At 37.0% G+C, this 16923-nt stretch overlaps 1 protein-coding gene across 1 annotated transcript in view; it reads right to left on the bottom strand.

Moving 5' to 3' along the window:
• SEMA3C (semaphorin 3C) overlaps positions 1-16923 on the bottom strand; it is a 123914-nt gene that overhangs the window by 44310 nt on the left and 62681 nt on the right. Inside the window, exons 3-5 of the mRNA XM_075144470.1 lie at positions 11179-11339; positions 8706-8768; positions 3699-3818 (exon numbers count right to left, since the gene is read on the bottom strand). Coding sequence (XP_075000571.1) covers positions 3699-3818; positions 8706-8768; positions 11179-11339 — 344 coding nt within the window. The remainder of the gene's footprint in view (positions 1-3698; positions 3819-8705; positions 8769-11178; positions 11340-16923) is intronic.

Here is a 16923-nt window from a genome sequence, read left to right as displayed (position 1 = left end):
CAGACATAAAGTGATTTTTATGCTTGGTCGTTTCCAGCATTAACAATGCTCAGCACTGCTGGGCACCTTTGCTATACTATCAGCAGTTTAACTTTCCTATTCAGAATTTCATCATCTTTTTAGACAACTTTTTCATTGGTACCTAGTTATTTTCAAGACTCTTGTTGTAAATTCAAGACACTGAAACAAAGAATTTCTCCCTCTGGCTCAGTTATGCTTCAGAGAGTTTGACGGATCTCCGCAATAACATCTGTGGAGATTACTTCTGTGTTTTTGAAGTCATTTATCATTTATTTGCTGAATACATGGTGATACTTATACTAGTCTAGGACATTATAATAAAGCTACTAGAACAATAATACATATAAAATAAAAATCTCTTATGACAACTGTCATTTGGTGATAGTATAAATCATTTGCTCTTTACTGAGCTATCAGACCTCGAAAAAATCCCCTAAATCATACTTATTTTCTTCAATACCATCTCTTGAATTATGTGTAGAGCCCCAATTCCATAGTGGTAGATGATTTATCAATATCTCTTGCCATAGCCCGAAATATCTTGGAAATTTTTTGCTGTTTAGGAATCTTGGTATGGGGATTTGTTTATATTTTATGTGATTTATAAATAGGATATACACTTGGCAAAGTAGAAGCAACCTGGACTACAGTGTGAAATACAAACAGTCTGAATATCTTTAGAAAATTCGCCCATCTCAGTGCACCTCTTCACTTCTTCCAGCAATATCGAAGAGCACAGTATGCTGAGTGAGAAGGGACTCGGGTCCGAGCTTGTTCCTTAAAAACTGCAGCCAATAATGGCAGAGATCCTTAGCACGTTGACTCGCATACCATTGTATACCAAACAAACAACTTGTTCCTAGCCTCCTATAACCAACTTCTAATCTTCAACAAAAAGCCAAAAGACACAATTGCAAGGAAAAAATCACCCAAACTTAAAACACTTTTTGTTTCAACAGAAAAAGGTAGCTGACAAAAATTCCAAAGAAAGGCTTCTGTGATGTAGATGCCAATGTATTAGTTATTCGACTAAGGGCAGCAACTCTTTATATTCCCTTTAACAATTAATGTAAATCACAGGGGAATAGGGATGCCACACAGATCACTGAGCAGCCATTTGGTGACAGTGAATTGGAGACTCCACCAACTTGAAACGCTCAGCTACAGCAGGAAGTTTTCATATTCATTATCCCCTAGCTCATTTCCCCCTCTTCTGTTTTGCCTAACTTAATCACAGAGATCTTATCTATTGTTTCAGTAATAAGCTCTCTAAAAACTATGAAGTTTCTAATAAGATCTTGGTTTTTTTTTGTTGTTTTTCTTCTAGATTAATATGCAGCTTGATGTTAATCCATAATTACTATATTATACCACTATTTACCAATTCAGAATACCCATTACTGCACTATTAAACTACCTCCAGGATTACTCTTGATTTTCATATATATTAAACTACTTTTTAGTCTATAATTAATTCAAATAGTGATTACATTTCCTTCTGTTTGCACTTAGTTCGACATTAGAATATATTTGGGTGACTAAGAGAGTCATTACCAAACACCAAAGTATCAAGTGTGCCAAGCAATAAAATTAATTACTTTTTAACCTCTGTTTCAGGGAAAAGGGCAACATTCTGCCTTATCAATGAAATTGCCTTTTTTGTGAGATTATGTGGAATCCTGGAGACAAAGGAGCAAAACAGGCCCAGTTCTTATGATTGTTGGATATGACTCTTACTGTCAGGTTTTGCAGCTTCTGAGAAAAACAGATGTGCTTTCTAAAATATCCATTTTGCACATGCAGAAACAGCCTTCTGTGCATGGAAAACTGTACTAAATTAAAGGTGAAATGATAAAAGCAGAGAAAAAAATGAGTTCTCACTAGTCCCATCAGCACTACATAGTTCTTCATTCTGCTCTATTAATTAGTCATGCACTGATATGTGCAATGAGTTCAGAAGGAAATGCTTGGGTTTAAACTGTTATGCTATTGTTGGCCTGTACAGTAATGGCTTTGAGCACGCGATGCCTACAGTCAAGTGTCTGACAGACTCCAGACATCTGAAACAGCAGTTTATTTAATCAATTGATCATAGGCATGTAGCTATACAGACGAGCTAAATGAAGTCAGTTCTGCTCTTCCAAGACATGTATCTTTATTTTTAACTTAAGAAATTTAACATCTTGCATCATCTGGAGATGTCATTTCCCGCCGTCCCCTCCCCTCTCCAACCTCATTTACAAAAATCCTAAAATAATGAGATTTAGAGGGCTACAGTACTACTACTTAAGCTGATAAAGGAATATTGTATTAATTAGAGACAAATGAGATCACTTTCAATGTTTTAAATAATTTGTCAAGATATAGGATAATGCTGAGGAAAGCTGACCTCAGTTTCAAAATACATCAAAATAAGTTAATATAGACTCCGTTAACCAGAAGGATGGATTTACTTATTCAGTTCTGTTTGCTTGTGCTTTTAAATCCAGGCCTATGAACCTCTACTTTTAGATAATTCACTAGGACTGAAGGTGCAGTGATTCAGGCTACATACTCTGTTAAGGAGGCTGGAGCCAGGTAGGGATCTACCAAAAGTCACTGAGATCATCCCATGCAAACCTACCTGGTGAAACAATGATTTATCACCTCCCTGGCAACCTCTGCAGTAGTCTTGGATCTTGGCCAGAATTCCCATCCCATTCCCAATGAAATCAGTGATGAATCTCCCAGTCTCTTCCCTAGGAGCCAGCCCAGCTTTTAAAGCTGCCCTCACATGGCAAAACTCCAGGTAGCACGCTTTGATCTTCCTTCCCAACACATCTGCTTCCACATTGTATAGAAAAATATACTGCACACCCCTGTGCCTGCAGACATGAAACTGACCCAAAAGCTACTGAGGTGCTGCGTCTTGGTTAAGTGCTTTTCTTTCTCCTTCTGGTTGATTAATTTATTACCTATTACAATTGCACATAAACAAACATTTCATTTTCAAATCAGGAAACTTGGACAATATACTTATGAAACATCTGGTACTTTGTATGTTGAAAATATACAGTGAAACTGAATATAGAAAAACTGGAGACCTACCTAAAGAAAATAAGATTTACACCCTGGAAGATCCCACAATGATGAGAAAACTTACCGACTTCCTCCTGGCAAAATCTACTGGAGCAAAACTTGTGCAGTAGTTGAAAGTTACCTGTACTGGGATTGCACCTAGTGGGTATTGAGCAGAAGTGCAGCAAACCTTCACATACCTGAATAGTTAGCCCAATTAAGGGCTTCTCCCAGGAATCAGTAACACATGGAAGTTATAAAAAGTGGACTGCATATTTACTTTTTATCTAACTAGCTATTTCCTTTCAAGTATTTCTTGGCAATTTTTGCAACAAAGAGTAGGAATGAATTCACCAGACTACGTCAAATAAAAAGTAGCATCAAATGTAGCCGAGCATTTGGTATGACTGTGGAATTTCGGACAAACATCATATTTGAGGCATGGCTTTGCTTCTTGCTGGTAACAGGTCAGAAAACTATGGATCTTTGTTCTTTTTCTATTTAAAATGGGTGAAGGAACCTATTCAGGTTATTGATTTTTGCATTTTCAAAATTTTGAGTTTTGCGTAACACAGTAAGACCCACCAGAAGGTGAGTGGATAAAATGAAGAGAGACGTACCTCGGACCTGCGCCCTCTGTTGACATACACACACACGGGGCTGAAGGCGCCGCTGCCGCAGACATACAGGTGTGTGCGGTTGTACGACTGTATCACACGCACAAAATTTCCACAGCCATGCTGCAGGGAAAACAGAAAAAAATAATTTCACATTGGCAAATGTTATTCGATGTTGGCAGCTCTAGGGAGTTTGGTTTATAATTTTAACAGTATCATGAAAATCGCTACAGAGTTTGGTAGTCTCTGGATTTGAACAGCTGTAGACTTCTGTTTTCTTTTCATGCCATTTTGCCTAGTCTGGGAACTGGGCATTGACAGGGCACTAGACAGGAGTTACAGAGGAGTGCATGTCACTTTCCCATCTCCACACAGCAACCTAATTTTCATCCACAGACTTCTCTGTACCTTGCATGGGAAGAAGCAGGGCCTCTGCAGGAAAACAAGAAGTAACCCTATGAAGTTTCCTTAAGGACACCTCCAAAACAGTCTGGTTTTTTCCGCTAATTTTTTCATCATAGCTGGAGATAATTAAAAAACAAAGCAAGCCCAAATCTCAGATCCCATTATTTGTGTAAAAATTTCTTTCCAAAACATTAAAACTCTGAACGACACAAAGCAAGTTTGCAGTGAATTGTTGCTTCATATTGAAGATCAATGGTAACATCTTCAAATCAGCATGAAAATTAAAACAGAATGTTAAGTGCCACACAGTTTCACACCATTGGATTTACAGTTTTCTCCTTCCAGCACACCCCTTTCTTCTCTTGCTCTTTCCTTTTTTGACTATGATCAACTGTTAATCCACTTTAGGATGAAAACAGAATTTTTTTTCTGAATATTTTTCTTATTGAGATCCCAGAACTGCCTTCATATTCAATCATCCAAACCTTCACCAAAGACAGTGAGAACTGCGTGTGTTTTATGAGTACAGGATTGGAAACTATGTCATCAGTCACCTTCGTGAAAATCAGTAGAGTTAATCCTTGTTCAGCAGACTGCACAGTTTATTTATATTTAAAGATATTCACATTTTTGGTTCAGCAGGAGCTGGTACCTTACTACAACATCTGAAAATTGGTGCATACTTGTAGGTAGTTCAGAGTTCATGGAAGGAGTTTCTCTACAGGGAACACTGCATGTCCTCAGTTAAGTGTTACCTCTAGCTGTATCAGAAAAATCCTTTAACCCAGTCAAAATATATTGTTTCTCTAAAGCTGAGGGCTGTTCCTAAATGTTTCCATTTTCTCATATCCAGCTATCTTGGTTTGGCTCAAAGATGGCTTTAGTAATGTCTTGCTATCAAAATCATGTTTTTCTCAGCAGTACCACCAATCCACATTACAGCTGTGGAAAGGGAAGAAGGACAGGTGAAGGTATACCACTAGCTTATATTTGTCAGAGAGTAAACTGATGCTTTCTTTTCTTGCTTTTTGCAAAGAACTTTTCTAGAAGACTCCTAGATAAAGAATTACATGTTGAGAAATCTCAGAATGAAAGTCTTCAGGGATCAGGACCAGGAAACAATGTCTACATGAACAGTACTGGTATGTGGCACTTGCCATTCTGCTTCAGTACCATGCCATGCACTTCCTGAAGCGTCTATGGCAAGGACATAGGGTGTTAGATGAACAGCTCCTTTCTTTAAGGACAGCCTGCTGGGGTAACCCTCTGACACATGCTGTGTCTTCATGTCTCTTCACTGATGATCTACAGACAAGTAACACAAGTTGGCTCAATACCAACATTTTCATATGCTGTCCAGTAGGAAGACCATTTTATGATCTTCTCTGAGCCTTTGCCCATCTTGCTAGTGTTGAACCACTGAACTCCACTTGCAATTTGCTACATGATTAACCTGGGTACTGCACTGTGACTCCACAACCCAACAAAGCAAGAAATTTTTATTTCAGAATATATTCTGCAGGACTGCCATTCAAGAGCACCCATGCTTCAGTTTATTTCCCTTTCCTTGATATTGGAGTACTTTGTGCTTTTAAATCAGCCTGGTCTGAGGTGACATGAGATAGATCTCTTTAGGATGGATGTTTGTCAAAGGTGGTGGCTAAGCTGTAGATATTCACATACTGCCGGTGCTTCTCTTGGAGCTGATACCAAAACTCACTCAGTGTCTGGGGAACTGCCTTAGTGCAGACATCTGAAAGTCAGAGATCTATGCCCTAGGATCTCATCACAGTAAATGGAGAGAAATAGATGTCATACTAATGTAAGCATTCAAGTTAGCCTGCTGAACATACTATTTAGAGGTGACAATTTCTTTTCAGTAACAAAAAAGGCAGTCAAAGATGAAATTCAGACACCAATGTTTGTCTAATGGTAGGGCAAACGAACCCCTCCCCGAATCTCCTTGGAAAAGAATTCGCTGATTGCATAAAGTCCTTTTACTGGCTGCTCCAAGTCTATCTATTCCTCTTTTACCTTGTGATAATCACTATTCTCTAATAGGGCAAATGTTATCATGCATTCACTCCCTCCCCCCCTTTTTTTTTTTTCATTTGAAATTCTTAATTCTTCTGAATTCATTCTCTGCTTCTCCCACTATTATCAGGAATGAAACTCACAAGAATGCTATTAAAATAGAACTATAGATTTTAAGTTGCAAACAGTGATTTAGCATTGGGTTCTCTTTTTCTCATTATTTCAGTGAGCTTTCAATAAGACACATCATTGATTTTAGTGGGAGCGGCAGCTGCTCTTCAGTGCCTTTTTTTTTTCTCTTTTAAACTCTTGAGGACAAATACTAAGAAACTTAATATAAACTTCTATTTTTGGAACTTAATTTTTCTCCTGCAATGTACAGCTGGAATTAAAAAAAATCAGTCAAAGTTGATGCACATGGACATTCTTAATTAACTACGTTACAGGATATTAGCTGTACCCATAATTAAACTGTTGTAAAAACAGATATTCTATCCAGAAATCTGTCCACTAATGCAGCAATATTTGGATACTTCAATATGATTAAAAACTAGGAAAGTCTCACCACTAAATATCCAAGATCAAAAATTCCCCAGAGAGTCCACTAATGAGTAGTGTCTTAGGTTTTTTTTCCCATGGATCACATATTTTGCACACTACTTTCTACTTAGAGTATCATCTACATTTCTCCTATTTTTGCCCTAGAAGAGTGTCATCATCACTGGAAACATGACTAAGACTAATGTACTTTTGTATTTCAAAGAAAAGAAAATTCCTTAACCAGTCTATCACAAGTTGATGATGCAGTCGACACAGTAACTAGGGTCAACATTAATCACCATTAACAAAGCTATATGTTTTATTTTCACATTTAGTGCAACTTAATGGCCACTAGCTGTAGAATTTACTACACACTGCAGTAACCAGAACAATGTAAAGATGTATAGAAAATTGGATATTCAATAGGAAAAATACTTGCTTTTCACCACTATAGCTATCAGGAAAGAAAGCAGATAAGCTGCCATACCAACCATAACATAGTTATTCATAAAGTATCATTCTGTTGCTCTGCAGCAATATAGTGAATTACTCTCCACAGTTTTGAAAAAGCAGTATTACAGCAACACACCAGTAGGCCAACCTTCTGGTTTCCTTACACTCATCAGCATTTGCAATAGTTTTTCAAAATAAAATGAACTCAGGTCCAATTACTGTAACATTGCAGTAACTGAATTGCATGTCATCTGTAGGCTTAGATGACAATAAAAAATGTGTAGCTAAAATAAATAGAAATATTAGGCATGATACAGAGACCTTTGAAATAAATAACAGTTTTTATACTAAATTCAGTGGACTTTTGCATTAATTCTATTGTCTCTGAAATTAAAAGCTATATTTATATACACCTGCTTACGTCCTTCAATCACTTCATTAATTATGATCCTAGATACATGCTGAGGAGTATGTTCCAAAGACGATTATACCTAATGTGAAGGCTTCTGATTTCCATAGTTTTTTGCTCAAATAAAAATATAAGCAAAATTTCATTGTTTTTTCTCATAAATTTAGTAGTGAGAAATTGCAATTTTCTATCTCAGATTAGATTCTGAATTCTAATACTAAAATATCAGTTGGAAAACAGCTATATCTAAAGAGTTAAAAAGAAAACCAGGGTAAAGACCTTTAGGTGCTGCTGAACAGGTAAAAAGTCAAAAGGTAACTGAATAGAAACGAAATGTGACTTTCTGCTTTTTGTTTTACAATTTAGCTGTCTTCCGTTAATAAAATCTAGGCATATACAGACTGTAATTTCAAATTACTTTAGGAAGATAACCATATTAATACACAACTCTGCCAAAGACAGGATCTGCTGTATTGTACCACTCACTGAGTCTCTCAAAATACCTCATGTCTATCTCTTACCTACAAAGAGTGTATAGAGAAATTACCATGTGATTTAAGTCCTTTGGAAAGTGTCTGCATTTAGATGGAAGAATAATCATCTGTGGTGCAAAACAACTCAACATAACCGCTCCATGGTCTGTGTCTCCTGTGATTCCAGAGACCATCTTTACCTCTTTCTAGGAAAGCATACTGGTTTCCAGATACTTATTTGGGCATTGTTTTGTGGAAGTAATGGAAAGAGGTGTTTGGGGTGTTCCTGAGGCTGGGGTCTTCAGGCTGCAGGTAGTGGGTACCACCCGCCTGTAGGTTCTGTTCCGGGGGCGAGCAGACAGCCAGAGCGCTTCCCCACACTGAACAGACTGTTCGGCATCCTCCCCAGGACATATCTGGAAAAGTACCGTTACCTAGTTTGACTAGTGACAAGAAAAATAGGCAAGGAAGTGGACAATGCATATCTTTTTCCATCTGTCAAAGTCTGAAGGTGCATTCTATTTACATAGCTTGTTTTTTTCTTAATTTCACTTCATCGTTTGCCTGCAGAGCATTTAAAAAGCAAAACAAACACCACTTTAATTTTGTTTCTGGCTGCACTCAAGGTGCTCTTGCTTTATTGCCAACTATGTAATTTGTGTATGTGTGTGCACGTGCACGTGGATTATAACTTACCGTAGGATCTTTGCCAGCCATTTTGCACTCTTCAACCTTGTTTGCTGACGCTGGCCAGAAAATCTGTAAGGAAAGAAATACCTTTTAAGTAACATATTTATTACATAATTTATTTTTTAATGACAACCAAAAAGCATTTCACTGCCTAACTTACACTAACAAGTTAATATTTTGATATCTTTTGCACCTTGATTCTAAGGCAAAAAAGGATTTTCATTGATAAATGAAAACAACTTTCTGTCTAGTCTGCAGTAAACAAAATAAAGGTCTTTGGCTGATATAAGTTAATCAATTTATTTAAACTTCTTTCTTCTAAATAAGAGATATTTTCATCATCGTTGTCTAAATTACTGTCCATCTTTACTTTTTTGCTTCTACTGAACTTCTACCAATTGTTCACACTAGAAACCAGAAGACTAAAATATTGAAAGAAGGATTCTTGTAAAAATTTTTCAGTTTTAACAGTAAAGGTTTGGCTATCTTATAATAAAATCTGCTTAAAATCTGCTTAAAATCTTAAGATTTCAGGCTGATTTTTTGATTTCTTTCCAAGATATCTTGCACCACAGACAGTTTTCCGACAAACACCTCAATGTCTGAATGTTTATCTGATCTATACTCAAACTCTAAAGTTTTTGAGCTTCTTCCATTGTTTATTTTGATTTTGAAATAGAAAAGACATCCATTAGAAATCTCTCCCTAGAAATTTAGTAAGTGACAGAGGCTGATAACGTTTAGCCTCAAGATAACATAAATAATAGCACTAAAAGATCTCTGTATATATATACATACATATACATATGCAGAGAGTTGTAGGTATGTATGCATATGTATATACGGTTTCTATAGAAGCATAAGATTAGCAAAGAGAATCTGTTATAAAAATAAATAAACGAACGAAAGAACGTGTGGAATTGCAGAGATTAATTCTGAGCCTAATACTGGGTGATAACATTTGCTGCCAGAAAATTTCGGGTGTTTTTGCTTTCTGTTGATTTTTTTTATTTGTGTTTTTCCACGCCTAAACAGACTGTTGAAAAGCCTCACGGCTTTATACTGCAGAACATATTTCATGCAACAGAGGCCTTCCTATCTAACCAAACTCTGCACAGAATTAGAAGCGACCTGCCAAGGGAAGGCTGAAGCGTGCCGAGCGGGAGCACAGCACTCCCAGACAAGGGTGGCCAGATCCCTGGTGTGATGGGAATTAGCAAAAAGGTCACACGAGCTATTTCGGATCAGAGAAGGCGGCCCCGTTTCAGAGGAAGTTTTCTGTACCATTATGAGGAGGAAGGATGCGTTCACGCCATCACACGAGAGGCATTTAATTTAAATGTGTAAGTTAGAGTTAGCCTCCCCGGACTCCCTGCACAATCAATTCAGGTAGACAGGCATGTCCAGGGGGTGATTCAGAGCAAAGCTTAATTTAAGTGCTCTTAATCACCCTCCAGAGGGGCCTCTCTCTCTCTCCTGACACATTAAAAGCCTTGCCTCTTAAGGAAGGCATTTAACTTCACTGCCGCAAGCTTCATACCTCTGCCCCTCGATACTCCTGAGGTACGGTAATAAAGCCCATAGATTAAAGGATCAGATGAACTTGGTAGAACAAGGCCTATACGGTACACTTTAAGGAAGTGTTGTAGCTGTGATAATGTAAAGATAGGCAAGGCAAAGTCTGTAGAGAGGTAATATCTCAAGAGTCAGTCTTCTGGGCACACAAGTAGTTCTGCAGGCCACCTATTTTAAAAGCAGAGAAGCTGGATTTGAACTGGCTCTGGAAACAAAAGAGGAATCTGTGAAAGTGGTTTAAACATTTGATAAATCCATTTTTTTCATATACAGGCTGCCTACTACAGTTTGGGGAGGTGGGACACCAAGAGTCCTTAGAAAATGGCATCTTGATAAGGGAGAGAAGAAGCCAGAGAAGAGGGAGATGAGGGTCACAGTGTCCAAAAAAACCCAAACAGGAGGTCTCAGCCACCCAGCTGAAGGGCGAGGGCTGATACAGACATAACAAAAGATTGGAAAATAGTTTGGCGATTAGGCTTCAGAGTACAAAACAAAAATAAATGTAGTCGAAGGTTAAAGGCAACCCTGTCCCTGTTGTTTTTTCCCCTATAGCCTGAAAATGATAGCATGTATCTTACTCTTTCTTGCAGGATTCTTTTAAAGGTGCATCTCTGAATTAGCTTAAATCTTGGAGGGCAGTGGAAAACATCAACCCATATAAATTGTCCTTATGAGGCCAAGCCATTCTGAATGTCGCTTCAAAACGAGTAAACAGGTCAGTTTTTTAACAGTGTTTGAGGAGCAGCCATGCTAATAGGTTGTTCATCTTGTATTACAGAAACCAAGGACTAAGAGTTCAATAAGGTGCATGCCTGGACTTTTGCCTGCTGCAAAATAATGAAATACACATTTTTTTGTCTTAAAAAGAAAGGCATTGCATTCTCAAAATAAATCTTGAACTTACACTGAGAGGGTCCTGGCTTATATTATTAATATTCAAAGACAGAATATGATCTTTGCTGCCCACGTAGATCCGATCCTGATCTTCATCCATTAATAATATCCTGTAATCCAGGGGACTGTGGGATATTCTGTGATATTCGGAGGTCTTAGTTTCTTGCAGCTCTGAAATAGTAAAGATAACAAGTTAGTAAAGCGGTTCAGTTGCTTCACAACTGCATTTCTTTCTAAATAAAGGCATCTTCGAACACAAGTGGGGTCAATAAGAGAAGAAAAACCCTCATCAGACACTTGGTAATAACATAATGGTTGAGTTAAAACAAATTTCCCTTTCCCAGTTTGAATGCAATTTTTTTATACATTAAGTGGCTAGACATATCTCATAAAAATCAGACATTGCTGTTATTGATTCATCTAATTAATTCTTATTTTAATGGATATGATTATTTACAGCTTTGGCTTTTAAGGAAGATCATATATTAAATTAATCAATGTGTTCAATATATTTTGAAGTTTATGACAGCAGAAAATCCACAAGATCAATAAAAACTACATAAGAACAGTTTAATTCCTTTTCCTAACATGGGGCTTCACAAAGAATAGGTTTTTATCATTTTCAAGGTCAAATTTTTTTTTTAGTTCCTCATTACCATGCATGGCTTATTTAAAAGAAAAAAAAAAATGTATTCAGTCAAGCCTAAATGTGTCCATTTATTCAGTTGTTTGTTTATGGGATTTGGATCAAACTATCAAAACTGTAGAACTAGCTCTTTATTTTTCCATATAAAACTTCCTTCAATGAAATGAAGTGAAAAACATCCTTTGATCTCAGTAATGCAGGATCAGACCTGTTACAGGAATAGCACAAGCATCTGCAATATAAGTATTACTTGCTGCCCTTGAGAAAGCTCAGCCTTCCTGTCTTTGCTTGGCCGATATATTTTGACGCCCACTCAGATTATTTTTCTTTTCAGTAATAACAGAAGAGATATTTCTCAAGAGCTGAGAATGGAAAAACAAAACTTTAATAATCAATTTCCTCTTATTCAAATATTTAACATATAATTATGCTTTCTTACCTCATGAGCATTATTATTGGATTGTGTTCCCTGTGACTCTAAAAGGGTGGCAAATACACAGTACATACAAAAATGAAGCCCTCCTATAATGTTTATTCATAAATCTAAGAATTTAGTCCACAACCCTTTTGCAAACTGTTCGTCTGGGACAATATGGCTTGTCACTGTTGCTAAAGCCTAGTTTTTGCTAAAAGCAAACTTTTTGCTCATTAGTTCCCTATAGAAAACAGTAGATGTCTTATCCCAAATTAATCATCTTTGCCTTTTAGATGACTAGATTAATGTGGGCTAATATTTCGTAAAACAACACTCTCAAAACAAAAATATTTTTTGATATTTGCTCTGTAAAAAAAAAAAAAGTGTGCCTAAAGTATGCACTTTCTGTAAAACACATCTTTAGCTGGAAGAATAATTTTTTCTTTCAAAATTACTTGGAGAGCAATTTTTGACAAGCTGTAGACAACAGGCAAAGATACAGGCAAAGGCTGCAGTCTTAGGACTTACACCTGTCTACTAGAGATCTAATGATTGAAAGAACACTTATCAGATGGGCATTAAGCTCCGCTTAATTTTTATCATGATTGTTAAATATTTTCATAGGAAGATGAAAAATACCTTCAATTACTGAAAGATATGATGGTTTGATTCACTTAGATGTGTGACAGCTTTCAGGAGATAAGGGTTGCCAACACACATTTATTATTAATATTAAAAAAATTAAGAAATAATATTTCTATTTCATATGTCCCTCAACAAAAGATAAACATACAACCAAGATTTACATTCTGCACCTAAAAGCTTAAACTGAAACAATGCTCATTAAATATATATGAAAATTGTCCACATCATTTTCAGAAGCCTTTCTTCAGTGCTTGAAAAATCAATTGTTTTACTTCATTTAAAAAAATCCTCCCTGTAAGCTTTTAGCTAGGATTTCCAAAGGCACCTGGGAGACTCACCAGCATAGCGCTTGCATTAAAATGCAGTCCCTTTGCCCTCTCTGAAATTCTCAGACTGACCTTTCATAACAAGCCTGAGAAGCTAGCGCTCATCTCTTTTCCTCGTGGCCTTATTAACTTTACTGTAATATTTGGCAGCTGTAAGGTGAAACTTAACTTTCCCATAACTGTGTATTTGATATCCTAGGAAAGCACGTATAAACTGGGAGAGGCAGCAGTTTCCCGCACAACACTGGGTAAATGTGAGCACAGTGACTGCACGATGTAACGCCCCCCCTCATTGCTTCACTGACTGACAACGATTGACAAAGTATAAGCCATGACGGATATAAAAGATGATCAAGATCATGATGATTGTTTTTAAGCAAGAGACAAAATTAGAGATATTTGATTTCCACAACTTTCTTTTATTAAAATCCATTATTTTCCTGGATTTTTAACCTCTTTGCAATGGTATTATTCTTTCTAAGGCACCTGAAGGGTAATCTGTCTCCATCAAACTGCTGCTGAGGACATGCCACTAGATTACAGAAACTCAAAGCCATTCATAAGAGGGAAGGAAAACCCTGGAACAAATACTCTCATACAGATTTATTAGTTTTATTTCTTTCAATGCTGAAGCTCACAGTTTATTAGCCTCTTAGGGCTATGGGGAGCGAATTTGTAATTAATCAAATTTCTTTTTCATTTAACAAAATTTACCACACAATCACCCAAGAAAATTTCATTTACTATCTGAGTGTTGTTACTTGGGAAGAACGGTGGCTGGAAAGATGCTTTTCATCACCAAAAGTTTTTGTAAAAAAATTGCTTTCAAAGCAAACTCTATTCCATGCTTTGGGAATTTAACAAACATTCAAAGCAGTAAACCCTGCATGGAGAATGATGTTGCGGACAGCTCTCTGTGAATATTAACAATTTTGTTTCGCAATAAAAAAAAAGATCATAATATATTGCATATGCAAATAACTGTAATCCTTAATGATACAAGAATAATCTTTGCTCTTTTTTCATCAGTCAGTGAATTTGGTTTTGGCTTTCCTCAATGATAAAGGCAATACCAACTTGTTTCCTAGTGTTAGAAATCTGATCTTAGAGGACAGGTTATATAGCTCTTGTCCCTTTTAATGAAAAACAAAAGCTTCAGTGAACTGTCTCCCCAGAACTATTATTATTATTGAACTGCACATTTTGGAGATCCCAATGACTGGGAGTTTTCTCCGCACACAGTGTACAGCTTACTGACAATTAGGCAGTTTAACACCTACTCTTTAATTATCCTTCTAATCCACCACAGAAGTTCTCACAGGAGAAACAACAACATATTTGTGTAATTTCCATTATTAACATCACAAAAGCCTTTGTAACACTCAAAACCCATCGTGTTGGCCAGAACAAAACAAATTACAGCTATCAGACTGGCAATCCAGGAAGGTGGAGATATCTCCCCCGCTGACAAACACAGCCTATTACACCCAAATTGTCCAACCTGCATATAGGTATATGAGCTCGATCCACTCCTCAGGTTGTCCTCTGAACGTCTTATTTAATCACTCAACGTCAACCTTTCGTCACTCCTTAATTTAAATTCACTGGTGTCACAATGCTGACAACACAGCCTGACTTTCCTAACGTAAGGGATATAATAATCCCTAACATGTAAGTTAAGACCCTCGTTAGACATCTTATACTAATATAGATGTTTGATACATATGTTACTGAAACTAATAACATTTTTAGCAGGACCTTCCCAAAATAAGATTATTTCCTATTCGCAGACCCACATATCGACTTGTTACTGAAAAGTTCAATATAATCAAGAAATTATATTGCAGAGTTCGGTAAGCTACAGCCGTGGTGTAAGCATCCCCAGCCCAAGTTCAAAGCACTGAGTTTTCACTACGATACGTGAAAGACTACCCACAGTCATCTCTGCACTAAACCATCCCTGGGTTTCCAGCCTGGCAGGGCTTCTTTGAGCAAATCTAGGATGCTCTGTCAAGCTTTTAATTTAGGATCCCCTGTGGTAAAGTACAAGAAATAATATGTTTTCCTCCTCTTTCCTGCTGGCATAAGGATTCAGTCTCAGAAGGTTGTTTATGGGGAAGTTCAGAGCACAGGCAGAGACTTGGTGTATATGTCTCAAAAAAAAGCAGGGAGTAAAGCAGAGCAATCCAGTTTCACAAACGGCACCATAGTGAAGGGAAGAAACATAGCTTTCCAGAAAGATGGGCTACATCTCCTTAGGGAAACTCTGTTGCCCAAATTGGCATGGATTTTATGTAGCCTTAGTGATTTGGAAGTCAGCAATACAATGCTGTTTTCTTTTATTTCCTCATGGGGTATGGGGTCCACAAACGACAGACCTTGCGTACATCTAGCAGGAGGCTTGACAATATTAGCTTCTAGTTAAGGAGACTGTAAGACTCTCTCAAACCTCATTAAACCTTCAGTTTGTGCCATCAAATATGCCAGCCCATGTCAAACATGAAACTGCAATGTAAAATCTCACCTTCCAGGAACGGGAATGAAACCAATTTTCTCCCCCCCTCCCCGTCCTTCCCCCCCTCTCTCCCCCCCCCCCGCCCCCCCGAAATAAATATTTAAGTAGAATGATGTTTTTGCTTATAGCATCAAATGGAAATGACACCCTTTTACTCACAGGTCACTTTTGAACAAGTGAAAAAGTAATTTGCACATATAAATTTCAAGAGAGACTGTACCTAATGTTGCTAGCATTGAAAGGAATGGTTATATATTTAAAAAATGTGAGTGGAATCAGAGGTATCTGCAAAGTTACAAAAAACAATTTCAAAAAATGCTTCAGCCAGAAGAAAAGCTCTGTTTTATTTCAGTTTAAGTATTTTCCTTTCTTCTTTATATTGACTAACTTGTCTGTTTTGTACCTAATTAGTAGAAATGACTGGAAAGCATCTAGTTAAAAGGTATCAGATTTCATAAGAATCTACTAATTTTAGCTATTTTTTTCTTGGCCTTATTTCAGATTTTTTAGTGTAAAGACATGGAAGAAATAAATGTATTATTTTTTATAGTTTACATAGTACCTGTGGAAAAAGTATGCTATTTATAATATTGCTTTTCAACTCTGTGAGGATACAATGTGACTATTTGTTTAATTTTATGTATGGAAAGAGAACAAGGAAAGTCTGAAATATTTCCTTTCAAAACTTCAGCACAGACCACCTTCGCACTGTTGATATTCCTTTTCTTTGAAGAAACCTGTATTGATTCCTTCTACTTAAAGGGGTGAGATAAAAGAGCTGTTAAAGCATTTTGCCACTGCTCACGCAGTGTTCAAACTAAAACCCAACCCTCAGCCAGCTCTCAAGTGAAGCTGATTATAAATGGGTACGCAGTCATTTGGCCAAAGAGCCATAAGCAGCCAGATGTGCTACTAGTCAGTCCCTCGTGTGCCTTAACCACACGGGGCCCAAAAAGCTCAGATGGACCTTTGACCTTTTCTTTATCTCTTTATCTCTTCTTCATGCATGAGAAGTCTTTGCAGTTTTTTTTAATGCTGTTAGGATGAAATTTGGCTTTTTGTATAAGGAGGTAATAGGTTTATAAGGACTGGAAATCACAGATGTGCACACTTGCTAGCTTCTGAATCTGTCTGAAAGGGTTTTAATTACATTTTTATTAAAAAAAAAAAAAGGCGAGTGAGAGGGGAGAAAATAGATTTACAAGTGC

Source organism: Calonectris borealis, chromosome 1, assembly GCF_964195595.1.
Source record: "Calonectris borealis chromosome 1, bCalBor7.hap1.2, whole genome shotgun sequence".
In the NCBI taxonomy this organism is placed as follows: domain Eukaryota; kingdom Metazoa; phylum Chordata; class Aves; order Procellariiformes; family Procellariidae; genus Calonectris; species Calonectris borealis.
The sequence above is the reverse complement of the archived record's forward strand: the minus strand, read 5'-3'. Positions and strand labels throughout refer to the sequence as shown.